This window comes from Balaenoptera musculus, chromosome 20 (assembly GCF_009873245.2).
Source record: "Balaenoptera musculus isolate JJ_BM4_2016_0621 chromosome 20, mBalMus1.pri.v3, whole genome shotgun sequence".
Lineage (NCBI taxonomy): Eukaryota > Metazoa > Chordata > Mammalia > Artiodactyla > Balaenopteridae > Balaenoptera > Balaenoptera musculus.
Genome location: NC_045804.1, coordinates 53,945,808 through 53,973,471, shown reverse-complemented (window position 1 = coordinate 53,973,471; position 27,664 = coordinate 53,945,808). Strand labels below are relative to the sequence as shown.

Sequence of the window (27,664 nt, the reverse complement as noted above, 5' to 3'; positions counted from 1 at the left end):
CTAAAAGAGAAATGCCTGGAAAGTCTGGATGAATAAAACTATAATTAAGAGAAATGGAAATACAGTGCTCATCTGCATGATCTTGGAAAAAGTATAGATTCGGGCCTGCCCTAGACATAGGCACAAAGAGAAAGAGAGGAATAAGTGACTTAAATGAATTCTTGGGAAGTGAGCGGCTGGTAAATGTCAACCTCAGTTCCATACCTGCACGTACAAGGAACAGTGACACACCTGTGCTTGATACCCCACAGGTACCATAAAACTCAGCACGCCCCCTCTGACCTGGTGACCTTTCAGCTCTTCCCATCCTGTGGCCCCATCTCAGGAGCAGCAGAACATACCTTTTCCAGCTTACTGGTCCAGATGGAAGATGGAGAATTACACCAGGCTCTCTCCCTGCTCATCTCCCATATTCACTCAGTCCTGCTGATTCTCCCTCCTAAGTCTCCCTCACGTCCATCCTCCTCCCCCATGCTCACTGCCACAGCTTCAGTTCAGTCCTCCTGCTTCGCACCCAGCTGTTGCAATCACCCACCACCCCATGGAGGCCCCACCTTGAGTCCATCTCGCTCCACTCTGCCCTCTGCAGCCACAAGACTGGTGTTTCCATGATGTGTGGTGTTTCCATGATGTGTGTTGTTCTCATGCTTGTACTCCTCAGTGCTCATTCATGGTCAAGCCCTGGCCACCTGGACCTCTCCATCCTCATCTCCCACATCCTGCATCCCAGCCACACATACATGCAGTCCTCCAGCTGTTTGTTATGTTTTCGTCTCCCTGTGTGTCTCTATGTTCTGCTTCCTTTGCCTGGAACATCTTTGCTGTCCACCTCTCTTTTTTCCAAATGGCTAAGTCTCATTTGCCCATTGGCTGAAGCACAGCTTCTGCAAGGGCTGTGAACTGCCTCCCCAGTGGGCGTTAAAGTTGGCCCCAATGGACATGTCTGGTTACTCATTTTTGAAATTGACCCTGAGGCTGTAAGTCCTTGAGGTCAGGGAATCTGTATTATCTGAAGATCCTAGCACTTAAATCATTTTTTGCTGACTCCACTGTTGAGAACACAACCTCTTCTGCTCTACGGAAGCCTGACTCATGTGAGTGAGTCAGATTAACTGCAAGAACAGGGTCAAGCTGAACTAATGACATGTCTGAGGATACTGATATGTCCCTGAGAGATTTCATGACTAATACTGCTCTTTTCTCCAAATTTTGAAGGGACAAGAGACCCTGCACAAGCAAGATGAAGGCCCTTCTTTCCTCACGTTTGCTGCACTGGGCTATTTGGAAAGCCTTGCTTTGCTGGTTGTCATGCAGGACAGCACCCAATGGCAGGAGGTCTTTAGGAAGGTTCTCCCCACCGTTCACAGAATCTGGTGGCTGGCCAGCTGGAAACACTGATGGTCTCCATTGAACTGGAGCTTATAGGGATCAAATGCTTTGACCCAGAAACCCCTGGATTATCCTGGTCTTGATGTGGGTAAGGAGACTGGATAACACGGCATTCATTCCTTAAAGCCAGGAAGCCTGTGCTCAAGGGCAGGAACTGAGCAAGAGAGCCGCTAGCAGCTTGCTGCATCCCTGTCACTCAAAGGGGAGAATGAGTCTCCAATTTCGAGAGGTGTGAGAAGGGCTTGAATCTGGCTATGATGGTTTAGCCGATTACTGAGAAGCGAGAGAGCTCAGCTAGGAATGTGCTGATATAGCTTCAAGTTAAGAACAGAAAGAAGAGGAAAAACTCAACTTGAACATTAAGAAAGAACCTCCCCCAATGACCTGACTTCATCCTGCACCTGTCAGACTACAAGGGCCAAATGAGACACGCACTTTCCTTTTCCTCCCAAAGACAAGATCAGCGTGAGCTTCACCTATAATCTAATCGGGAACAGAAACGTGCCTTCACAGAGATGCATTTTAGAAATTGATCTGAAAGTGGAGGAACCAGAACTCAACTCATTTGCCACACACAGTGTCTGCACATTTTAAACACACACATTCATGCACACGAAACTAAGAAACAAACTCGTGCGTTGACACCCATGAAGATTCCCTTCAGCAATAAATCCACAATTCTGCTCTAGTCTTGATAGTTTTCTTGACAAGAAGGGAAAAACATCAAAATTGCAGTAATGTTTGGCTTTCCACACTGCTGTGAGCAGTTCTTTTCAAAGCAGTCTCTTGCAAAGATTCATCTGCATGTTAAATTAACAGATGTGAATTTGCAAGACCCAGTTAAGGGTAGCAATATCCTCACAGCCAGCAGATAGATATCAATAAAAGTGCTAAGAAAGAAAAACCAATGCAGCTACCAAATTAAAAAACAACAAGAGCTGATCAATATACACATGTGGGGTAACTAGGAAGAAGGGATACCAGATTTCCAATAGACATACAGAAACACACCAGCAAACGAGTGCTGTTCCATTCAGGCAGTCTCAGGAGTCTTTTTGGGAAGATATTTCACCAGACATCTTTGGAATTCCTTTTTAGAAATTGCTTAAAAAAGAGACAGATGATGTAAATGTATCAGTGTCATTACCTTCGTGGCTGTTGCCTTAGGTGTGGATGTTGTTAGCACTGAGCAGAAATACCCAGCTTGATTGCCCGCCTGCCTCACCAGCTTTGGCCCTGTATGATCAGTGTTGAATTTCAGAAATTCAACTGCATGCCCAAAGGAGAATCAAAAGAATGTGCTTCAGACTCTGAAGGAATAGTCCCAAAAGAAGTTCCACAAATGTTTTGAGCAATAGATGCTTCTTTGGAACAAGGGCATGGCTCCTAAGGCACTTATTCTAAAGGGACACAGACTCATTTGGAGTTGTATGCCCTGGCATGATTGCTTAAAAGGGAACCAGTTCCTTCCCTTAGGGAGGCAGTCTCTACCTTGGCTGCACACTGGAGTCACCTGGGGAGCATTACAAACTACTGATGCCCGGTGTCACCGCCAGAGAGTCTGATTTAGTTGGTCTGTGGGACAGACTGGACCCCAGGTGATTTTCATGCTTTAGAGCTCCACGTTGTGCGTTTATCCTAAGCACAGTTTACACATCTGTCCTCCCCTGCCTCTTGACATACTCATCTCGTGCTCTCTAGCCCCAAGTATAATGCTTGGGAGACAGTAGCTGCTTACGAAATGTTTGATGAATGAATAATAGAATAGGTAGGCCCTTACTGTGTGCCAGGTGTGGTGACCAAGTCTCAGTTTGCCTGAAATAGAGGGGCTTCCCTGGATGTATGACTTTCAGTGTTAAAACCACAACCGTCCCAATTAGCACAACACTGTAAATCAACTATACTTTAATAAAAAAAAAAAAAAAAGAAAAGAAAAGAAAAAAAACCCCAAAACTGCCCCAGGTAAACCAGGATGGCTGGTTACCCTAGTGCCAGGTCCTGTGCTAAAAACTTGCAAAGATTCGTTATTTAACCCTATCAACAACCTTATGAGGTGGATACTATTATTAACCCCGCTTTACAGATGAGGCAACTGAAGCAAAGAGATATTAAGTGACTGCCCTGACTTAGGCAGTGAGTAGTGAACCTGAGATTAGACACCGGTCTTGTTAAATCCAGAGTCCATGTACTTAATCATTATGTTGTCTTTCCTCCCGATAAAGCTGTGATTTATTTTTCCATTTTGTTTGTTGCTTTAGCGTGTATCTCTCAATGTCAGATTTCTGTAAGTAACCCTTGAAAACAAAAAGCTTCCTTGCTCCTTACATAGGGCATTTTTCAGTCTAGTGACTTCCAAAACTACAGAAGAGACCCAGCAGGAAGCCCAGCTAGGGAAACAGAAGCAAACCCCGGAGCTGGACTGAGGGGAGAGTGTCCACTTCAGCTGGCATGTCAGCAGACACAGAACCGGCTGGTTCTCCTGGCTGGAGCCCCTGACGCCGAGGAGCAGACCAGGAGCAGATCCTGTAGATTTCTCCACCAAGGCAGTGAGCCCCTGAGAAAAGGACTTGTGTGTGTGTGTGCACGTGGGCACGTGTGGATGGGTGTTGCCCATCCCACAGCTGTTTTGTTCGTGTAAAGACCCCTGACCACAAGTAGGGAGGAGCCTGAGAACTAACTACTAAGCAGAGAAAGTACACCTTGAAGTAAATCCATCACTTCAAATCCTGCCATTAGGCTACTGAAATGCCTTCCAAAATTATTTTAAAATTCTATCAGCCACTTTTTTAAACCAAAAGAACAGGAGTCTGGGAGAATTTAGAATACTAACAGTTTAGTAAAAACCTAGTACTCTTACCACACACAATCCCTTTATAGACCTGGAGACACAGAAGCTTCTAGACTTTTTCTTAAGTATTTGTACAGCCTTTGTTCACCCCACACAGGCCGCAGCGGTACTCTGTGAACATGAGCACCAGGTTCTAACCAGTGGACCTAAGCGGGAGGGAAGACTAGTAACTAGTCGTCTCTTGTTGAAAGAATATGCGAACTCCACGGAGAGATCACCGTGACTTAAGATGCTGCCGTGCTTAAAGGCCGGGAAGCAGTGGTGGCAACTTGGGTGCATACCTGAAGGGGGCTTCTCTGCGGAATCGCTCCCAGAACCGCTGCTGCTCTGCCTCGAAGGCCGCGCACCTCTGGCGGAGGAGGGTCACTTCATTCGCCTGCAGGGGGGCCACCTGCTGCCTCACGGTAACAGCCATCTTTTTAATGTTGTTCCATTTCTCAGGCAGCTCCTGCAAAGGAGACCTCAGTGTGGTCAGACCCTCCCCCACAGTCCTGAGGCTGGACGCACCTGGATGTCTTCATCTCTGCCCCGATGCCAGGCTCTGATGCCGTGGCATCGTTCGACCCTTCCTTGACTCGGCTCCCTGGATGCCCACTCTCCCGACGATCACCTACTTCTGATTCAACACTATCCTTCTTGCCCTTAACTTCTAACCCAGTAACCCTTGCCCTTTTCTTCATTTTCTAAGAGTGCCTAGTTATTTCCTTTTATGCCCCACATCTCCTCTTAGACCATCATAACATTCCTCAGACCTGCTTTTTGTTCTCTGAATGAAAAATTCGGCTCTTCCCTAATTCTGGAAAAAGAACCCAAACACATCATCCACATCAGTTCTCCCATATATGTCCAGCGTTACAGTGTTTCATATTTATTGAGTTTCAAGAAAGTGGTACACATTATACATGTGTGACACATTTAGCTCCAAAGCATGGACCTTGAGTTATCACCAAGCCCTGTTTTTCATTTACTTCAACCCATCTCATCTCACTCTGAAATCCCTAAACTTTCCGTCTATCTCTTTTATTAAGAAAACATAAACTTTGCACTGACCTCCAGCTGCCTGAACAGTGTTTCCGGCAATTCTTGTCCATAGGTCTTCAGCAATTCAATAGTCTGCTTTAAAGGCTCAAACATCTCATCGGTGCTGCTCTGTTGTTCTTTAAGAGCCAGAAGGTGTCCCATAATTTCAACCAATCCTTGGAAATCTCCTTTTCCGACTTTCTTGAGCAAGCCGCTCTCACTGTTTTTAATAAATGTTTCAAGGTCGGCCAAGCTGAGCAAAACAAACAGAATGTGAGGAGCCATTCTCCTTTCACTCCTTGAAAGGAAGATATATTTATTCCCCCAACATTAATAGCTATTATTATGGAAAACTCTCCATCCTCATGGTATTATTATGGAAAACTCTGCATATCCTGAGGGTATTATTATGGAAAACTCTCCACATCCTGATGGTAAGATATGACCCTCTTCAGAAGTGTCAAGGTCGCAAAGGACAAAGACTTAGCCCTCCATGATGCAGGGTGCATTACTGGGACAACTGGTGAAATGTGAATAAGTCTGTACTAAGTAAGTTACTACTTCCACATCAATACTAACTTCCTTGTGTTGATAACTGTACCAACGGTTATCTAAGATGATATCATTTGGGAAAGTTGAGTAAAGGTAAAAGAGAATTCTTTGTACTATTTTTACAACTTTTTTTGTAAGTCTGAAATTATTTCAAAGTAAATATATTACAAATTATGTTGTGAATCTCAAATTATTTTTTAAAAAACTGAAAATAAATACTATGGCCTCTAAGGTCATACACACTTGGGTTTAATTTTGACACTTACTAGATGTGTAACCATGGCCAAGTCATTTAACATCTCTGAGTCTCAGTTTCTTCATCTATAAGATTGGAAAAATTATTTCTTTCTCACTGGTTATTGTGAGAGTTAAATGAGATTCATTCTTGAATTCAAAAATGTTTATTGGGCAACTATTACGAGCCCTAGCCGGCTTCCAGGTTCTGAGGATAGGATAATAAATAAGATAAACAAAGTCTCTGTCCTTATGAAACTTACATTCTAGTGGGAAAAATAAATATGACACAGATCAATGAGATAAATGGTACAGTTTCACATGGTGATGAGTGCCATGAGATAAGGGCATAGAGACTAAGGTCAGAACTATTTTATATGAAGTGGTCAGTAAAGGCCTTTCTATGGAGGTGATGTTTGAGCAGAAATGTAAACAATATGAAGGAGTGAGCCAAGAAAGAAACAGGAAAAGAGCTTTCCAGGGAGAGGGGGCAGCATGAGTAAAGGCGCTGAAGGTGGATTCAGTTTGATTCTCTTGAGGAAAAGGGGAAAGTCAGAGTAGCAGAAGCATAAGGAGAAGAGAAGGGAGCACCGAGGGAGAAGAGGTCAGAGAAAGGGCCAGACACTGGGAGGCCTTATTGGCCATGATAAGAAGCTCAGATTTTATTCTAAGTGTGAGAATTCTGAGTAGAAGGGCATAATTTGACTGGTTTTCAAAAAGAACTATAAAAAATATATATTAAAAAAAAAAAAAAAAGGACTATAGATGGAGAAGAACAGATTTCAGCTGGAGGCGGTGATGATGATGGTGATGGTGACATGGGTGGGGAGACAGGAACAGAAGCCGGGGGGCATTTAGGGACTATTGTGGTTGTCTGGGTGACAGAAGATACTGGCTTTGACCTGGATGGTGGACATGAGGAGTGGTCAGATTCAGGGCAGTTTTGCACGTAGAGCCAATAAAACCCACTAATGGGTTGGGGGAGGGGTGTGAGGGAATAAAGAAATCAATAAGGACTCCTGGCAATGGGGTGAATGATGATGCCATTTAAAGAGATGGGGAAGAATTGGGGAAGACTGGGGTTTTTTTGGAGGGAGAAGATGGAAGGAGATAAGTTTTACACATGTTAGGTTTAGGGAATTCCCTGGTGGTCCAGTGGTTAGGACTTGGCACGTTCACTGCCGGGGCCCGGGTTCGATCCCTGGTCAGGGAACTAAGATCCCGAAAGCCACCTGGCCCGGTCAAAATAAATAATAAATGTGTTAGGTTTGAGATGCCTCCCAGACACCTAACGGAGATTCTTATTAGGCAGTTGAATTTAAGTCTAGAGTTCTTAAGAGACGGGGCTAAAAATATAAATTTGGTAGTTATCAGCACACAGATTATTCAAAGTGTTAGATTAAATATCACCTGGAATATGGCTGTGGCTAGAAATGAAATTCCAGGATCGAGGTTTCAGGAGTTCTAATATTTTGAGTCCTGGAGGAGATGAGCCCAGTCAAGGAGACCTTGAAGGAGAAAATCAAGAAAGTGAGGTCTCCTGAAGAAACGTTTGGGAAGGAGGGAGTGATCAGCTGTACCAAATACTGCAGAGAGGTACAAGTAAGACGATGACTGATAATCACCATTGGATGTGGCCATATGAAAATCATCGGTGCTCTTGGCAAGACTGGTTTCAGTTGAGCAGTCTAATAAAGGCCTGACTGGAGGATAAGTTGGAGAATGTGGATTTCTGTTTCTAGCTGTATGATGTACATGATAATATGAATGACCCTTTTGCTAAGACAACAGAAATGCTTAAGCACGTATTTCAAAATCATTTAAAAATGCATCACTAAGGTGGCATGAAATTAAGGAATCTCCAGAAGCTGAAAATGTAGTGAAAGCAAGAACCCTGGGAGGTAAGCAAGGTTCAAAGCTGGCTTTCACAGGATAGTTTCTATTGAACCCCGGAGATCTTGAGCTTCTACTTTGATTCCTTATGAGAACTGGGGAACAGGTGATTAAGCCTAGGGCCCACTCAAGGTGAGGAAGCTAATGGGAAGTTGCGTGTGAAGTTGCAACGCTGTTAAGGGTGAACAAGAAATAAACAGGCTGCATGGTATGGGACAGCATGGAAACTCGCCCGAATTAACCATGGCACTAGATGGACTGCTGTTAAGTTGAGGTACAAGTGGTCTGGGGTTGGAAGAGTCCCTTGATGACCGGCAGAAACAAATGAAAATCCTTTCTGGAGGAATGCAACAAGAATCCAATCCTCAAAGGATTACTCTCCAAGGAACATGATTTTATAATCCAAAGTCACAAAGTACATAAGGAAAGAAGTCACCATGAGTGGGAGCCAGCAGAAACAGCTGAATTAAACCTGTGAATATTTCAGATACCGGAATTCAGGTGCAGAATATAAAATAGCAATATTTAATATGTCAAAAGACAAAAGAGTTCTTGTTTAGGTGCTTTGCTTTACTATTTCTGACCCACATACCTGGAGCAAAGGTTTTCCCTGAAGTTTCCCAGACATCTATTCGAGATTCACTAAGAAAAACAACTTCATCCTTTTAAGTATATCAGTTTGTACAGAAATGCTTTCTTTAGGAATCACCCTTCAGAAGCCTAGATAAACTCTTACATTCTCAACACGTCTCCATGCCTTACCCTGGCCCCAACCTGCCTTTATGTTCAAGCATAAATTCAGCATTGTCTCATAGTCAGGAATGGAGGTGATTTCAGCAGCTTTCCAAATATGCCCAGAATCTGTGATAGTGTGTGGACCTTTGTATTGAATGATGGATTCAAGAAGTGACAAAACTTATTGAAGTGGATAACATGAAAATTATGGCCTGTGATGGCATTATTTTGTGAAAAGAAACTTTTAATATGTGTTCTAGCAATGCAAAAATGATCATACCGTGCTATGTTAGCGGGCAATTCCAGTAGAAAGAAGCTAATAATTTTCCATAGGCCTTTATGTTAACCTTGATCTATGGCAAGAAGAAACAAACCATTTTTAGGCTGACAAATCAAAAGTTATCTTAAGATCATCCTCTAGTAAATGTATTCTAAAACTTGAAAAATGAATAAATAAAAAAGAAGGAATTTGAGCAAAGAACAGGAGGGTATAAAAATGAGTAAGCAAAACTGTAAAATAACCAAATATAAGATCTAAAAATGGAAAGTATAATTAAAATTTAAAGCTCAATGAATGGATTAAACAAGAGATTTAGACAAAACTAAAAGAGAGAATTAGGCTGTTGTTTGATAAAAGTGGAGAAATTATTCAACTGCAGTAAAGAAAGACAAACAACTGAAAACTGAAAATTATTCAAATACATGGGGGATATTTAAAAGTGTATAAGTGTAACTAGTGTACTAAGAGGTCCAGAAGGAGGTAATAGAGAGAATGGCCAGGAAGCAATCTCTGAGGATATCTTGGCTGAGAATTTTCTTGAATTAATGAAAGACACCAAATATAAGATCAAGGAAGCCCAACAAATTCAAGGTGAAATTAATATAAAGAAACCCTCACATAAGTACTTCAGTATGAAACTGCAGATTACCAAAAGTGAAAAAAAATCTTAAAATTAGCTGCAGGGAAAAGACGGATTTCTATTAATAAAGAAAACCCTAAGTTGATGGCTGACGATGCAACACCAAAAATGAAGCCAGGACACAATGGAATAATATTTTCAGTAGGCTTACAGAAAATATGTTATCCTAGAATTCTCTCTTCCACATATCAATTCTTTCAAGAACAAGGGCAAAATACATGCATTTGGAGAGAAAAAGAATGAGAGTTTTACCAAAAGAACCTTATTAACGGACCTTCTAATGACTACAATTCAGATAGTGAGTCTGCAATGTAGGAAGATGGAATGAGCAAAGATATTGGTAAATATGTAGATAAATTTAAATAAACAGTGAGTGTATAAAAATAAAGTATGATTTGTGGAGTTTAGATAAATAGCAGAGAACAATTGAAATTACTTGGAATTATAGAATATAATTTGATGTATGAACGGTTGAGATCAAACTAAAGTCCTTGTATTGGTTGTGAAAAGAGTAACAGTACTGATTAGTTTATTCCTTTTAAGAATGTTTTTTAAAATAGCTACGGTTAGCTATTAGAAAAGAAGACTTAGATAGCACAACATCCAAATTAGCAGAAGGGAAAAAATGGAATAAGAAAAAGGAAAAATAAAAAAAATATTTTAAAAAATTCAACCCAAAAGCAGGCAAGAAAGAAAAAAAAGAAAAGAAGAACAAATAGAGAGGACACAATAAAATGGTACAAATGAATTCAAATATAGCACAATAGACATTAATGAACAAAATGTTCCAGTTAAAAGAAAGATATTAAGGTAGATAAAACATTCAGTTCTATACCAATTATAAAGATCTCTCCTAATATAAAGGCACAGAAATACTGAAAGCCAGAGGATAAAATAAGAGACACCAGGCAAATGTCATACAAAGGAAACTGGTTTTGTTATACTAATATACAACAAAACACACTTTAACACAAGAAATATAGCTAGTGATAAAAGATTTCTAACGTGTGGCTAAAAGATTCAATTTTCCAGGAATATATAAAAAGTCAAACGCTGTATGCTCACATAGCATAACCTTAAAAAATATGAAACAAAAAGAGACAGAATTACAAGGAGAAATGGACACTCTACCATCAAAGTGGTAGATTTTTAACACAGTTATCTCAGTAATTGATAAATTAAGCAGACAAAAAAAAAGGCAGCGAGGTTATAGTGGATTTGAAGAAAACAAGTTTGATCAAATAGGCATGCACAGAACATTATACCCAACATTTATAGAGTACACATTCTTTTCAAATATGCACAGAACATTTATAAAAACTGACCAAATTCAACAAATTTCAGAAGCTTGTTATTACATATGTTACATTCTCTAACCACAATACAATTGTTAGAAATTAATGACAGAAATGCAACTAGAAGAACCCATGTTTTAAGATTAAAAAAAATATATGCACATCATAATGAATGTTAAAAATATTTAGAGCTTAATTATTACTAAGACTTGTGAGATGTAGGTAAAATTGTACTTAGAAGGGAATTTATAACTTTAAGTGTTACATTAAAAGAGACAGAGGGCTCAAGGTGAATAGCAAAGCACACATTTTAACTTAGCCAAAGGACAGAAAATAAACCCAAAGAAAATAGAAGGAAATAATAAACATAAAAGAATAAATTATCAAAATAGAAATCAAATTATAATAAAGAGGATCAATGGGTTGATAAGATTGTTCTTTGTAAATCTCTTGGAAGATTAAGAAGCCAGAAAGCACAATAGAAATGAATAGAAATCTAAAAAGGAACATATCCATAGATTCTGTAGAGATTAAACAGGTAAGAGCATAATATAAATTTCATGACAATAATTTGAAGATTTACATGAAATGGATACATCCCTAGAAAAATATGACTTACTAAGGAATAGAAAACCTTAATATTCCTATCAACATTAGAGAAATTACAGGTAAAAATCTTGCCACAAGCAAAATACCAAGCCAGATGTTTCAATAGGAGATTTAAACTTTCAAGGATCAGAGAATTTCAATCTTACGCCAACTCTTACAGAGAATAAACAAGAAGGTTACTTCCTAACCCATTTTATGAAGTTAGCAAAACCACAGAGCAAGATCAGACAAAGATGTTACAGAAAGGAAAAACTGAAAGCCAGTTTCATCAAACACAGACACCTCAGTGCTAAATAAAATATCTGCAAACAAAATCAACCAATGAATACATTGAAAAAGACAGTATTTCATGTTGGGCTTAACTCAGTAATGCTAGGTTGGTTCAGTATTAGAAACCAAATAATATAGTCACAACTTTAACATATTGAGGGGAAAAAAACCAGAATTATCTTAATGGAGTGAGAAAAAGCACTTGATAAAATGTTATATCCATTTTCGCTAAATCCTCTTAACAAATTAGGACTAGAAGGGAACTTCGTTAATCAGATAAAGAGAAGCCATAAAAAACTCACAGAGCATTATACTAAGTAGTGAAATGTTGAAAGTATCCACTTTAAGACTGGGGACAAGACAAGGATACTTACCATCACCACTTCATTCGATGCTATACTGACAGTCCTAGCCAGTGTGGTCAGATAAGAAACAGCGATAAAACGCATTTTTAAAAAAAGACTGAGGAGGAAGAAATAAAATTATCATAACTTTGTAGATGATGATTATGCACATAGCAAACCCCAGAGAGTACACAGATGAATTATTAGAATTAACAACTTATTTAGTAGAGTTGCTTGATACAAAATCGACATGCAAATGTCAATTCATTTCCATGGAAAATATGATTTTAAAATATCATTTACACTAGGAAACAAAAAATAAAATATTAAGGAATAAATCTTAAGAAAGATGTGAAAATCATTTTAAAGGAAACGATTACAAAATTTCACTGAAGGACATTAAGGAAGATAAATGGAGAGACAACATGTTCTTAGGAATACTCATTACTACAAAGATGACAATTCTCCTCAAATTGATCTATAGTCATTGCAAGTATAATCAAAATCCCAATGGATTTTTTCTTCTACAAACTGATTTTAAAATGTATGTAAAATAGTAAGGAAGGGCTGAGAATGACTGAGACATTCTTTTTTTTTTTTTTTTAAATTTTATTTATTTATTATTTATTTATGGCTGTGTTGGGTCTTCGTTTCTGTGCGAGGGCTTTCTCTAGTTGCGGCAAGTGGGGGGCCACTCTTCATCGCGGTGCGCAGGCCTCTCACTATCGTGGCCTCTCCCGTTGCGGAGCACAGGCTCCAGATGCGCAGGCTCAGCAATTGTGGCTCACGGGCTTAGTCGCTCCGCGGCATGTGGGATCTTCCCAGACCAGGGCTCGAACCCGTGTCTCCTGCATTGGCAGGCAGATTCTCAACCACTGCGCCACCAGGGAAGCCCGACTGAGACATTCTTTTTTTTTTTTTTTTTTTTAAGGTAAATCTTTATTTATTTATTTATTTATTTTTGGCTGTGCTGGGTCTTCGGTTTCGTGCGAGGGCTTTCTCTAGTTGCAGCAAGCGGGGGCCACTCTTTCATCGCGGTGCGGGGACCGCTCTTCATCGCGGTGCGCGGGCCTCTCACTATCGCGGCCCCTCCCGTTGCGGGGCACAGGCTCCAGACGCGCAGGCTCAGCAGTTGTGGCTCACGGGACCAGCCGCTCCGCGGCATGTGGGATCTTCCCAGACCAGGGCTCGAACCCGTGTCCCCTGCCTTAGCAGGCAGACTCTCAACCACTGCGCCACCAGGGAAGCCCCCGACTGAGACATTCTTAATGAAAGTGAACAAGGTAGCGAGTCACCCTGCCAGATATCAAGATTTATTACAGAGCTATAGTAATTAGGACTGCATCATATTAATGCAGTGACCGACAAAGAGCTATTTAACGCGAAAGATAAAACTTGTAGGAGAGGATGTAAGAGAGTATCATCAGGATCTCAGGACAAGAAAGGATTTATTTAACAAGAGAAAAGAAGACAACACAAGGGAAAGATGGACACATTTGGCTACATAAAAATGAACTTGTCATCAAAATATACCATAAATGGAGTGGGAAGACGGCCACAAAACGGGAGACTAAATCTGCAATATGTACAATCAGCAAAGGATTAGATATACAATATATAGTCACTTCTAAGTATAAAAAGGGAGAAGATAAAGTCCAGCAAAAAATGGGCAAGAGCTATGAAGAAGCACAGAATAGGAAGCATAATGACTCATCCAAAAACACAAAAGATGAGCCACTTTATTCATAGTCAGAGTAATGTAAAGTGTCTATCACAATGAGATACCACTAAGCTCCCACCAGAATGGCCAGCAGTAAACAGTTTGTCAGCAGCAAGAGGTGTTGGGGACGTGGGGCTACGGGAATCTTCACAAATGGCCGATCCACCTTGGCGAGAGCTGTCATTACGTGCACTGACCCAGCAATTCCACTCCTAGCTATACACCCTAGAGCCATGATTGCTCATGGATACCGTGATAGCTGTATAAGAGAACGCATAGCAACCTTGTTGATATTAGTGAAACCATCTGAAACAACCATATCAACCACAGAAAGGATAGATAGATTGTGGCATATTCAGATGATGGGATACCCTACAGCAGTGGAAATGAATGAACTACTGCTATATTCTCAGCGTGGATGGGTCTCAAATATAATGCTGAATAAACGAAACAGGACAGAGGGATATATAGTATGCAACACTGTTTCATTTTTATAGCTTTAAAATGCAAATCTCAATATATGTATATCTGTGTGTGTGTTTGTGTGTGTACATATATATATATACTAAGCCCTGAAGAAAAGTATGGGATGGATTATTTCACATTTAGGGCAGGGGTGACATCTGGTAGGGAGGAAGAGGGATTTAATCAGGGAAGAGTACATAAGGGAATTTTAAAATGTAGCTAATGTTCTGTTTCTTCGCTGGATAAAGCAAACGCGAGTATTCGTTTTAATATTTTTCTCTAAATCATATGTATGCTACATTTTTAAAAATTTCTTTTTTCTTTATTTATTTTACTTTATTTATTGTTGGCTGCATTGGGTCTTCATTGCTGTGGGCGGGTTTTCTCTAGTTGCGGTGAGCGGGGCTACTCTTTGTTGTGGTGCGCGGGCCTCTCATTGCGGTGGCTTCTCTTGTTGCTGAGCACCGGTTCTAGGCACGTGGGCTTCAGTAGTTGTGGCTCGTGAGCTCTAGAGCGCAGGCTCAGCAGTTATGGCGCACGGACTTAACTGCTCCGTGGCATGCGGGATCTTCCTGGACCAGGGCTCGAACCTGTGTCCCCTGCGTTGGCAGGCGTATTCTTAACCACTGCACCACCAGGGAAGCCCCTATGCTACATTTTATAATAAAATTTCTTGTAGAGAGAGAATGGAAGATGAAGAAGTAAAGGGATCAAGTACAGACACATCTTTTGAGGAATTTTGCTATGAAGGAGGGCACACAGAAATGATGCTGTAGCTGGAAGGACTCCTGGGACCGTGTTCCTTTCTTTTTTTTAGGACGCCAGATACGACAATATATTTGCATGCTGTGGAAAATGTACGAAAATAGATGGTGTTGTTTGTAGGGAATATTTAAGGAAGTAAGTTCTCGAGTAGATGAGAGGAAAGAGGCTGGACTTAGAAAACCAGCTTATTCACTGTAACAGGAGAGGTAGTTGAACGTATGGCTTCAAATGCAGGTAGGTTGGTAGATATGTTGGTGAAAGGTGAGTTAGTTCTCTTGTGATTGGTTCTAATTTTTCAGTGAAATGAGAGGCAAGGCTATAAGGGCAGAGAGGATATTTGAGGTTTAAGGAGAGAGGAAAAAAAGAGACTACGGGAGTTGGGAAGAATCTATGAAAATGTTCATAACAATATTTATGTTCATAAATTTAATATGAGATTGGTCAGAAGACTGGTTTGTTTTTCCTTCATCAAGGATGAACTGCTCAGGTGCAGGTGTGGGGAATGGGGAGCAAGGGTGATAAACACTGAGCTATCCTGATAAAGCATCGGGACCAATGGATTGGAAATCCTGATGGGTCTGAAGAACTTTGCATGGCACCGTTGCCAAGTAAGAGAGCTGGAAAGATACCAAGTGGTGGTCAGAGAATGGAACGCTTTAACCTGAGATTTTGAAGGGGAAGCAAGTACTTGCTCATCTTTCCTTCCACTCCACTGAGGGCACAACATGGAATTAGGTAGCAGAGGTACGACGGAAGGAAAGGGCAATGGAGAGAGAGGTCAAGAAAATGAGAGGCAGGTATAATGAAGGCTCCATGTGGACGCTGAGTCACTGAGGATGATTATCAGCAGAAGGATGGGAAAGGGAGGCTGAGCCAGATGACATGACCTGCAACGAAGGGGAGGAAGGGCTAAGGGCTTGGCAGGTGACTGTGGCAATGACAAGTGGCAGGTTGTACTGTCTGATAGAATTCACTCCAGTGGAGCCGGAGATTTTGAGGGAGGACCAGGTGGAATGGTCTGGAAGCAGCAATGAAGAGCAAGAATATCTCATCTACCTCTAGGCCCAGTGGTAAGAGGGATATAGGAGAAAAATCAGCCCTACTTGGGAGGGCTGCAGGGAAGCAGTACCCTCAGGAGACAGCTGGGTTTCAGTTAGAGCAAAAAAAGGATGAGAGAAGACGAAGGGACAGTGGACTTTGCTGATGCAAGATCCTGAGGTCCAGGGGAAGAGCATAGGGAAGGGCTTTGCAAGGGCAAGGGTGGGACTGAGTAAGATCAGGGCATAAGGAGCTGAATGGGGATGAGAGTTAAGATGATGCTATGGACTGAATGTCTGTGTCTCCCAAAAATTCATATGTTGAAGCCCCAACCCCCCAGTTGTGATGGTATTTGGAGCTGAGGCCTTTGGGGAGGTAATTAGGGTTAAATGAGGTCATCAGGGTGGGGCCCCCATGAGGGATTAGTGGCCTCATAAGAAGAGGAAGAGGGAGATCTCTCTTTTTCTCTCTGTGCACAGGAACTGAGTAAAGGCCATGTGAGGACACAGTGAGAAGACGGCTGTCTGCAAGCTAGGAGGAGAGCTCTCACCAGGAATCAAATTGACTGGCATCTTGATCTTAGACCTCTTAGCCTCTTGAATTGTGAGAAATAAATTTGTGTTGTTCAGGTCACTCAGTCAGTGGTATTTTGTTATGGCAGCTAGAAGGATCCTAATACCAATTCCAATGCCTATGGGTGGGTAGCGGGGTACGCCACACCACCAAGCAATTCTCCAACACCAACTGCTTGTCCTACAACTTGACTCAATTCTGACACTATTTACCTGGAGATTCCACAGGTTAAGGGCTCAGTCCTACAAGACTGCCTCACCCCCTTCAGACCCAAACACCAGTCCAGGTTGTCACCTTGCCTCTGACTGACCAGCTATAGGACAGAGGTTCCAATGACCTCCTCCTTGCATTTGATTAATTTGCTGGAGTGGCTCATGGAACTCAGAGAACCTGTTTACTCATTAGATTACCGGTTTATTATAAAAGGATATAACTCAGGAGCAGCCAGATGGAAGAGATGCACAGGGCAAGGTATGGGAAAGGATGTGGAGCTTCTATACCCTCTCTGAATGCACCACTCCTCCGAATCTCCACGCATTCACAAACTGGGAGCTCTTGAAACCCTATCTTTTTGGTTTTTATGGAGACTTTATTACACAGGTATGATTGATTATACCATCAGCCATTGGAGACTGATTCAACCCCCAGCCCCTCTCTCCTCCCTGGAGTTCTGGGGAGTGAGACAAAGTTTCAACCTCTAATCACATGGTTGGTTGTCTTGACAACCACCTCCCATCCATAGGTGAGGTCCAAAAGTTACCATTAACCTAACAAAAGATACCTTTATGGCTCTCACCACTTAGGAAATACAAGGGTAATAGGCGCTTTTGCCAGAAACAGGGATGAAGACCAAATATTGGGTTGGCCAAAAAGTTCATTCGGGTTTTCCCATGCATCTTATGGAAAACCCAAATGAACTTTTTGGCCCATCCAATATATATATCTTATTACAAATCGCAGTATCACAGCAGTCCAAGCTGAATAAGACAGATGATAACGAAGGATTGGATTTCTGACAGTAAATGAAGTATTTATGTAAGGCAAGGTGGGATTAATCCTGACACCTACTAAGAGAAGGTGGAAATCACAGAATTACAAGGCACATAGTAGACACTCAATAATAAATATTTTTTATTGTTCTTATTATTTCTTTTTTTATCTAATCTTTGAGAACACAATGAGACATTCTCCCAAAGTGTGGCAAAGGAGTCAGTTTATGGATCACCAACTATTAAAACTGGAAGGCACCTTACAGGAATCCAGTCAAACTGTCTTCTTTCAGAGACAAGGAAACAGGGGTTCAAGGAGGACTCAGGCCTTCTCAGTGCTCTATCACGTGTTTTCCTGTTAAAACAACTGTTACATCCTGTGAAGCCTCACCTGGTAGGGACACATGGAAGCTGCTGTCACTATGCCCTGTATCAACCCTGTGTTTCTGATGCTCTGACATTTGGGGCCTTGTCGGCCCTGGAGGGACTGACCCTCCCAGGGTTAGCCAGTTCCTAGAGATAGTAAACACCCTGCTTTTGACTGTGCCTTTCAAATGCAAGCCAATCAATCCAAAGTCCATATCCCCAACCACCTCCTCCATCTGGCTCTCATTCTCCAGGCCACAGTTCACCTGCCCTATAATCCCACAGCCAGGTACCAGACAACATATACCCCAGAGCCTGTTAAAATTATTTTAAATACTAGCCAATCCTAAAACTGCTCCTAAACCTGGAGAAGAATGTCTTGCCCATTCTTCTCCATGGAAGCCGTAATAAAAGCTCTTGCCCATGTTTCCCCTCACTCCCTCTGCTTCCTGATTAACACTGGTGCCCCCCACTTGGCCCTGCATGGTGTGCTGTGCCCCCCTCCTCTTGGGATCTATGAGTCTAACAAACTATGTTTTCAATAGCAGTCATCTCCTGATCTGTTGGCCTTGCCATACCTAAATAATAATAACATCTGCATCTGAAACATGTCCCCATGTCCTTGGGTCACCAGACCTGCTAATGGAGAGGGACCACAGAGCACAGAGCTGTCCCCTCAACAGTACTCCATTCAGGGGCATCACTGCCACCTCCCCAACTGCCACCACTGCTTCCCTTTCTTGCCTCTCAAGTGTGGGAAACTGGCTGCTGCTTCTTAAACAACACTTGGAAAGCCCTGTTTGAAACATCCCAAAATGATTTCCTGCGGGTTTTCTAGAGTGGAGAACCATCACCCTTGCAAAGTCTCAGAATTTGTTTGTACACAGATGCATTCTCGACTTGGCTGTCTCCCGTCCACATCACTGAGCAGCAAGCAAGACCAGCAGCAAACTCTGGGGAGGGCTCCCCTGCAGCATCAGCTAATGCACCAAAGACTGACCACTGAACAGAGGGACATGGCACTCCATACGATTCTGTGGGGAGGGGCTGGGAGCTGAGATTCTGTGGCAGACCTGGGAGGACAAGGCTAAGGTGAAGTGACTGGGAGACTATTAACCAACCTGATTATTTATCTAGAGGTTGGTGCTCTGGCTTAGAGAGCCTGGTGCTGGGCTGGGTGGTCTAGGTCTGTGGTGGAACAGACAGAGTTTCAGATCCAATCTGTCACACAGCTAGAGTGGCACTGGCAGGCATCAGGGGTGTGTAGATTTAGGGGCTTCCGTGCCTCACAGCTGGATGATCTGAGACAAGGAGTAAGTGGGAGAAATAAAATCTAAGAGGCCCATTAGACCCCCTCTGCTTCTCAGGCTTAAAGAGATTTCACAGTCAGAGCTGTGAAGGGAGGTTAGATCTGCTATTATTGTCTCTAACATTATTTACCACTTACTGAGTGCCTTTCGCACACTGGGCACCAAATGGAAAACGAACCAGAAAGAGGCCAGGTCTGATGAACACATGAGAGGGCAGGACTAACGTTACTGCTGGTGTCCAAAAGCCTGGAACCTCCAAGCAGCTGTTTTAATTTTTAATTTAACCAAGAACCTATGGAGGAAAATGTGAAGAAGATTAAAACCATGGTGTTCCTGACAGCCCGGGAAGCTAGCAGGACCGTGTTACCTGTGAGTGACGTAGTCCACAAGGTGCTGTTTGAACATGAGGCTCCACTTCTTAATTATATTCAGCAGAGACGTTTTAAAGGGCCGCACATCAATCTTCATCCAGCTGTCAAACACCTGGATGGGCTCCAGCCTGCACACGTCTTCATGGAGCTTTTCGTAGCAGTCGATCTGCGCTTTGAACTGATGGAGCAGGGGCGCGTTCTCTGGAATGCCGTCCTCAGCATGGGCTTCCATCTCCTCTGCTGTGAGCATGTGCCCATATAGCAGAAACTGGCCCAGAGCCTCCTTCCGGTCCTCCAGGTAGAGGTAGGAATACTGGCTGAGGGTGCTCCGATAGCCGCAGCAGAGGGTCATCATGCCCCGCATCCGCCCCATCAGCTCGCCCCGCATGCCTGCCAGATCAGGCATGGCCTCCAAGTCAACCTAGGGGAGCAAGACAAAAGCAGGCGGGTGACACCAGCACTTCACAGGGGGCTCCAGATCTGATGGGAGGGCAGGATGCTTGCAGATCCAGTACCTGATAGTGGGGAGAGCCGTTTTGAGGGGAAAGCCGTGGAACCAAGGACGATATCCTAAAAATGCTGGTGATGAGACCCTCAACAATGTCGTAGAAGCCACCCTTCACTCCAGGCTCCAGAGACGGACAGAAAACCAATTCTGGGATGGCTAAGCTCAGTTGTGCTTCAAATATCGGGGTGAGTCCTGCCTTACATTCTGAAAAACAAGGAAAACAGAAGAGAATGGGTAACGTAGGCAAAATGCAATACTGTTTTAAAAGCACTCAGAGCATTTCTTTCCTTTCATGAGCTGTTTGGGTATAAGAAAATGGAAATGTAAAATTTGCTAACACCCCAGAAAAGGTGAGGGTGGCGGTTCTGCAGTGTTTATTGAGAGGGGAACCACTGACATTTGGAACAGGCTAATTCTTGTGCAGGGTTATCCTGGGCACTGCAGGACATTTACTCTCCTTGTCCTCAGAGAGCACGTCCTAGTGACTGATCAACCCAAGCCAGTCCCCTTCCACATCCCCAAACACCTCCTGGGAGGCAGTACAGCCTCTGATTGAGAAGAGGTTGATTTTGCAAAGCCAGTTTCTTGGAAGCAGCTGATTTCTTCCTGTGCACAAACCAGGCCATTCCCCATTGGCAGCCACTAGGGGAACAAGGGTGTGCTTGTCCAAGGTCGTGTAGGCGTGAAAAAAAAAGTCACAATCCTATCCCTTTTGCTCCTTTTCTGTAAAAACAGAACTTATTTTAATTCTGTAGTCCTGTAGTGATAAGATTTTTTAAAACAGTATAAATGATTAACAAACCCCTGATTACTTGCTAGACTAACTTGCCTTGTTAAATTTAAATCAAAACATAATATGGAACAAGATGTTCCAAGTACAAGATAAATGCTTAGACTATTAATAACCATTTATTTTCATATATTTTTTTGATTGTAAAAGTATTTAGGAGACTGCTGCGTGCTGGACATCACGGGCAGTGGAGACTACTCATGGAAATCCATTATCCCTTCTTCCCTGGAAATAGAGGTATAAGTGGGCGGGCTTGCAGTTAGGTGTGGCAACGTGATTCCCTCACCAGTGGGATGTGGGAAGAGGTGCCACTTCTGGGCTGCGATCCACGAGGCAGCAGGCGGCCTCCTCTGTGCTCTCTTTGCCCTCCCACAGGCTGGAGCCGGGATGCAGCAGTGACCCGGCTCAACCACGGAAATGAAGACCAGGCCCTAGAAAGTGGTGGAACCACAGGACGGAAGGAACTTGCAACTAACCTGGAGTGCTCGCTTTGGACTAGAACCCGGGGGACAGACTTCCATATCCTTTAAGCCACATTATTGATGGAGTTTTTCTTACCACTGCTTAGCCATTCTCCCTAACTAAAAAACTGTGGGACCCTCAAAGATATGTAAGACTAAGGCTTTGCCTTCAAGACTGTAAGGATGAGAAATCTGCATTACTGGACTCAGGAGTGTCCCATCCAGTGCATATTGAGCTTAAGGAAGTGCAAGTTTACCAATATCACAGTAACTATATTATTATTATGGAGTAATTTTTTAAAAAATCAGTAAAATTATGCTTTGCATATGTACTTATGATATATTCTGCATTCCTACATGCATTAGATACTTATAATTTAATAGGTTGGGTTGCATATAGTTTAAAGGATTTAAAAGACTTTCAAGAACATGTTACTATAAGAGATTTGCCCTATGTGCCGACATAAGAACCGAATCCCTATGTTAGATGCAATGGCAACATAATTACTGTACAAGTCGGATGGTCCTGGCGGTTCCACGCCCCCGGTACAAGCAAATCGTTTTAAGAGTTGAGAAGAGGAAGAGTGCTTCTGGATAGAGTGGGTAGCATTTAACCCAGGCAGGGTGTGGATTCTGAGAGATGGCTGGGACGGCAGCCCAAGCCAAGGGAATGGTATTGGTTTGACCAAACACGAGAAGTGGAAATGGTAAGGTGGACCAGTGGAATAAAGTTGTCCACCTGGGCTATGGCAAAGGGGCATGGTGATTTTCCTCTTAGAGGCCACTCTCTTTAGGCTCCTTCACCTTGCCTTGGTAACCAGCGCCTTTTAATTTTATCTAGCCTCCTCTGCTCAGGCAGCCACTAGGTCCAGCTCCTGCCCATTCTATTTTGTGAAGGAAATGGTTCCTTTTCCCCCCATTTCCAATGGAGGGAAGGGTGACTTTGGCTACCATCCCCTGTCCCCATCCTCTTGCTCCCACGCTCTCCTCCTCGTGAGAGGAGGACAAGTGACACATCGGACAGCCCAGATCAGGAGAGCTGGATAGACACTGGCCTAGGGTGAGTCCTTTATGCAGTGCCTGCACTCAGGTGTGGCTGGGGCATCTTCCTAGATCTTCTAGAGGAGGGCTGAGTGACGGGACCCCCAACCTCCAATATCAGAGGAGGTTTGGTCAGTTCACTAAGATGAGCACCGTTGGCGCTGGTCCCTATGAACCAGTTTTCCAGTCTCGGTGCCTGTGTTCGATGCCCCAGGTTCTAGAAGGTGACCTCCCGCCTGTTGACTATGCCAGAGCCCACTTCCTGCTTCTGTATCTCCTTGATTTGGAGCCCCTTGCACCATGAAAGCAAAGACCTTGCCTCTGACCTCAGTCACTCTACCTACCAGGACCATGGGGTGGGGGTGAGGGTGGGTGTGCCCATCTGAGCTACACCCAGCGCTGGCCTTGCTCCTCTCTGCATTGTCAACCTCTTGCATGGGCTGGATATCTGGACATGGGTCTCAGCCCACCTATTTTAACTCTGCATTTGATTTCTTTCCTTGGGTTGGGCTCAACGGACTAAGCTCTTATCTCACCTTCATCCTCACCTCATCCTTCACCCTCGCTGAGCTCCTCAGAATCTACCAGAATGTGAAAGGTGTAACTCAACTTTATTCCTGAACTCTTCTGCCCTTTCCATCCCATCCCTTACTAAGCAAGGTTAGCCTTTACTATACAATCTTTGACTCTGTGTATGGACCATAAATTCAAAGCCCTTGGCTATCTTTTAACAGCTTCAAAGAATGCCCATTGCCTCCCTGACATTCCTTTTCCTTCTAAAAGCTACCTCACCCCCAGCTTCTTGTCTGACTCTTTTTACACAGAAAAACTTGATTCTTCCATGTAAGCTGGCTACTACAACCTCCCTGTGTTCTCAAAAGGCCACAGAGATACAGTACATTCAGCTTGAAGGCAGGGAATGTCCCCTCCCACTGCCGTGAGTCAAGTCCAGGTGGAGCTGCTCCAGCTTACTCACTCCTCCTCACTGGAGCTTCATTTAGACTGAATTGGCTTTTGTATTTTTGCTTTTGCTATGGGCTTCACTATCTTAAGGCCTGATTTATCATCTGAGTTTTGAAGAGAGAGAAGTCTTTTATCGTTGAACAATTTAGAAACGCAATGCCTTTGTTATAATTCACAAAATGTTCACAATGCTTTGGGAAAAGTCACAGAGCACTCAATTGCACTTCACTGTAACTCAATAGATGCTATTACTGTTACCTTCCCAGTAATAAACCACATCCATAAGCCAGTAAATACCAGTATTTTCCAGGAGATACTTGAGGGAGCACTCAATGGCAAGAAAGAATCCATCCACCAACATATCATCAATGTAGTTAACGTAAGTCTTCCAAATACTGGAGGTTGGGTCTGCTGAGAAAAGACCCAGGTTTTCCTACAAAATAAAGAAGAATGGATATAAACCATGTTTAATAATATGGGAGGACTGGTCTTATTATCATTAATGGGAATGAAAAGAACACATGGAGAAAAATTGCACTGTTATGAAGAATTTTCTATTACAGGCAGACCTTGGAGATACTGCGGGTTTGGTTCCAGACCACTGCAATAAAGCCAGTATTGCAATAAAGTCAGTCACACGAAGTTTTTGGTTTCCCAGTGCATATACAAGTTATGCTTACACTATACTTTAGTCTATTAAGCGTGCAGCACTATGTCTAAAAAAAAGAATGTTCATACCTTAATTAAAAAATACTTTATTGCTAAAAAATGCTAACCATCATCTGAGCCTTCAGCAAGCCATAATGTTTCACAATAGTATCAAAGATCACTGATCACAGGTCACCGTAAAAGTATAACAAGAATGAAAGAGTTTGAAATACTGTGAGAGTTACCAAAAGGTGACAAAAAGAAAAATGGCATGAATAGACTTGTGATGCAGGGTTCAATTAAAAAAAAAAAACAGAACAATGCAGTATCTGTGAATGAACAATAAAGCAAAGCACATTAAAATGAGGTACACCTGTACATGTGTAACAAAACCATTCTGTCTAATGGGTATAACCCTTGCTTGAAAGGAACACAAAGTTAACCCATGAAGGAAATGTGGTGCCTCATCCTCTCCCTGAGAAAGGAGGATGGGGTCAGTTCACCTTCTCAGGAGGGATGCTGATGGATGCAACGTGTGCTTCATAGATGCTGACTGATGGCTGTGGAGGAAGCTGCATCAGAGCAGAAGTCAGGGTGGGCAGAAAAAGGAACACTAACGGTAGAGAGCATTATAATTCAAGACATAAGAAATCTGGGGTTCAAGCAAGTAAAGCATTTCCTGGATAATCCTTAGAAATGAACTGGAGTGGATCCCACTCCTGGGCCTATATCTGGACAAAACTCTAATTTGAAAAGATATATGCACCCCTATGTCCATAGCAGCACTATTTACAATAGCCAACACATGGAAACAATCTAAATGTCCATCAACAGATGAATGGATAAAGAAGATGTGGTACATATATACAATGAAATATTACTCAGCCATAAAAAAGAATGAAATAATGCCATCTGCAGCAACATGGATGGACCTAGAGATATCATTACTAAGTGAAGTCAGTCAGAAAGAAGGAAGACAAATACCATATGATATCACTTATATGTGGGATCTAAAATATGACACAAATGTTATATCTATGAAACAGGAAGAGATTCACAGACATAGAGAACAGACTTGTGGCTGCCAACAGGGAAGGGGGTGGCAGAGGGATAGATTGGGAGTTTGGGATAAACAGATGCAAGGTATTCTATATGGGATGGTATGAACAGCAAGGTCCTACTGTATAGCACAGGGAACTATAATAGCCTGTAATATAACCATAATGGAAAAGAATTATGAAAAGGAAGAATATATTAATATATATAACTGGATTACTGTGCTGTATAGCAGAAATTAACACAACACTGTAAAGTCAACTATACTTCAGGAAAATAAATTAAAACAAAAGAAATGAGCTGGAGTGTTTTGTTGTTGGCATTAATATTAACTAAATACCTTTATCATACTGAGTGAATTAGAAAATGCACACACAGAGAGGAACGCACAGGCTTTCTCTCCCTCCTTTTACATGATACAGTCGCGACCTAGTGGTTATGGCAAGTACAGAGGTCCCATTTACTCATCATTTTATCATTCAGCCTTTTTACAGCAACTTTCCATTTATCTTACATCTTCAAAGAACGCAGTTACCACTTGCAAAAGTAAATTTTCTAGGTGACTCACGCTTACCCCTTTAGGAACACTGCCATATGTAAATCTCATGATTCTGCTTTTAAATGTCAAAACTCTAAAATTTCTAAAGTGTATTACCTATATCTTTCCTTCCTAAGTAGATTAAGATTTAATGAGAGTCCATCATTCATGCAAATCATAACTCAGTGACAATCCAGAGTTGCTCTTAGGTGTTACTAAGATGTGTATGTCTGTTTGCTTCTAGTTTAGTTTTTATGACTGCCTTGTATAGTTGTTTTATCTCTTTCCTACTGTCACCCTATCAATATAGCTATCTATACCTTTCACCTCAAATCTACTACGGTACAAGGAGCAAACGTGTCAGAATTTTCTGTAAACTAAGAAGAAACAGCCCAAGTTTCTGATCCTAGCCAAGACAGAGGAATGAGATTGGACTTTCCCTTTTGCTACAAACAGCTACAGAACGGGATACAAGAAATAATTATTTTGGGTAATTGGATGTGACCTCTAAGAGACGGGAAATATTCAAGGTGAGCTTCACAACTACCTGGCTTTCTCCCTAGAGGCACTTTCCAAACCATGGCATAGGAAAGTGGACCTCAATTAGAGCATCGTTCCTGCTGGGCAGAAAAGACAGAAATGGGGGTTTGGGACTGCTGAGGTTGCTGAGTCCTCTTGAATCTCTGACTGAGGATTAAGCTGTACATATTTAGGGCAAGATTCTGCAAGGCCTGGCAGAGAACAGTTACTGGGGGCTCTAAGCTGAATGGAGTTTGTGAAGGTCATATAGTGCTGGAAGATGTTTGTGTTCTATCAGAAATAATGAAAAGACCTCACAGCTAACCCAGGACTTCAGCTGATACCCCAGAAATGCAATGCTTTAGGATTAGAGGTCTATTCTAGAGCAAGGCCTCTTTAGACTCTCCCTAAGGAAGCTTAACATAAAACTTCAACAGGATCAAGCTGACCCACCAGTGAGTTAACTGCCCGCCGAAACAAAACCACAAACTCTTTAAAGGGAAATAACATCCAGATTCTGAAGTGGCATCCAACATGACTAGAACATAATAAAAAATTACTAGACATGCAAAGAAGCAGGAAAATGTGACATTTAACTAAGAGAGAAAATAATCACTAAGAACAGACTCAGAAAATAGCTGCCATACCAATCCTGGAATGCCTATTCCTTCGACTTATGTGACACAAAAATAAACTTTCTTCACATTAAAAAAAAGACTCAGAAAATAAAATAGATGTTGGAATTATTAGACAAGAATGTTGTAATTTGATTAACCACACCCCCCCCCCAATTTGGTGAAAAACAGATTTAAAACCTCACAAACTCCAAGCAGGCTGAATATAAAGAAATTTATTTAGGCACATCGTAGTGAATGGGAAAAAATACAAAGAATTTATTTTAAAAGAATCTATTAAAAGGAGCCTGAGAAAAAAGGGGAACAAAGATACACAGTACACTGGCTTCTCATCAGAAACCTTGGAGGGTAGAAGACAATGAAATGACTTCTGAAAGGAAAATAGAACTGTCTACACTGAATTTTATATTCTGTGAAACTCTTCTTCAAAAACAAAGGTGAAATAAGGACATTTTCAGATAAACAAAAACTGAGAGACCGTGTCATCAGCAGACCTAAACTGCAAGGCATACTAAAGGAAGTTCTTCTGGCTGAAGAGAAATGACCATAGACGGTAACTTAGTTCTACAGAACTAAGAAAGGAAAAACAAATCTGGAAATGGTGACTATGTGGGTAAATACAAAACTCTATAAATATTTTCCCCAAAGCTTTTAAAACAAAAAATTATAATACTCTGTTGTGGGGTATATTATACACACACACATAAACACACATGCACACACACACACACACATGCACACACACCAACACTATAAAAGATGGCTGGGCGGTTTGAATTGTTGCTAGGTTCCTATATTT

The 27,664-nt window shown here is 42.1% G+C and overlaps 1 protein-coding gene across 1 annotated transcript in view; it reads right to left on the bottom strand.

The window, feature by feature from the left end:
- The window catches only part of DNAH9 (dynein axonemal heavy chain 9), a 303,415-nt gene that overhangs the window by 227,521 nt on the left and 48,230 nt on the right, over window positions 1–27,664 (bottom strand). The window contains exons 15-19 of the mRNA XM_036836769.1: window positions 23,767–23,902; window positions 20,222–20,418; window positions 19,703–20,127; window positions 5,288–5,510; window positions 4,519–4,685 (exon numbers count right to left, since the gene is read on the bottom strand). Of these exons, the coding sequence (XP_036692664.1) occupies window positions 4,519–4,685; window positions 5,288–5,510; window positions 19,703–20,127; window positions 20,222–20,418; window positions 23,767–23,902 (1,148 nt within the window). The remainder of the gene's footprint in view (window positions 1–4,518; window positions 4,686–5,287; window positions 5,511–19,702; window positions 20,128–20,221; window positions 20,419–23,766; window positions 23,903–27,664) is intronic.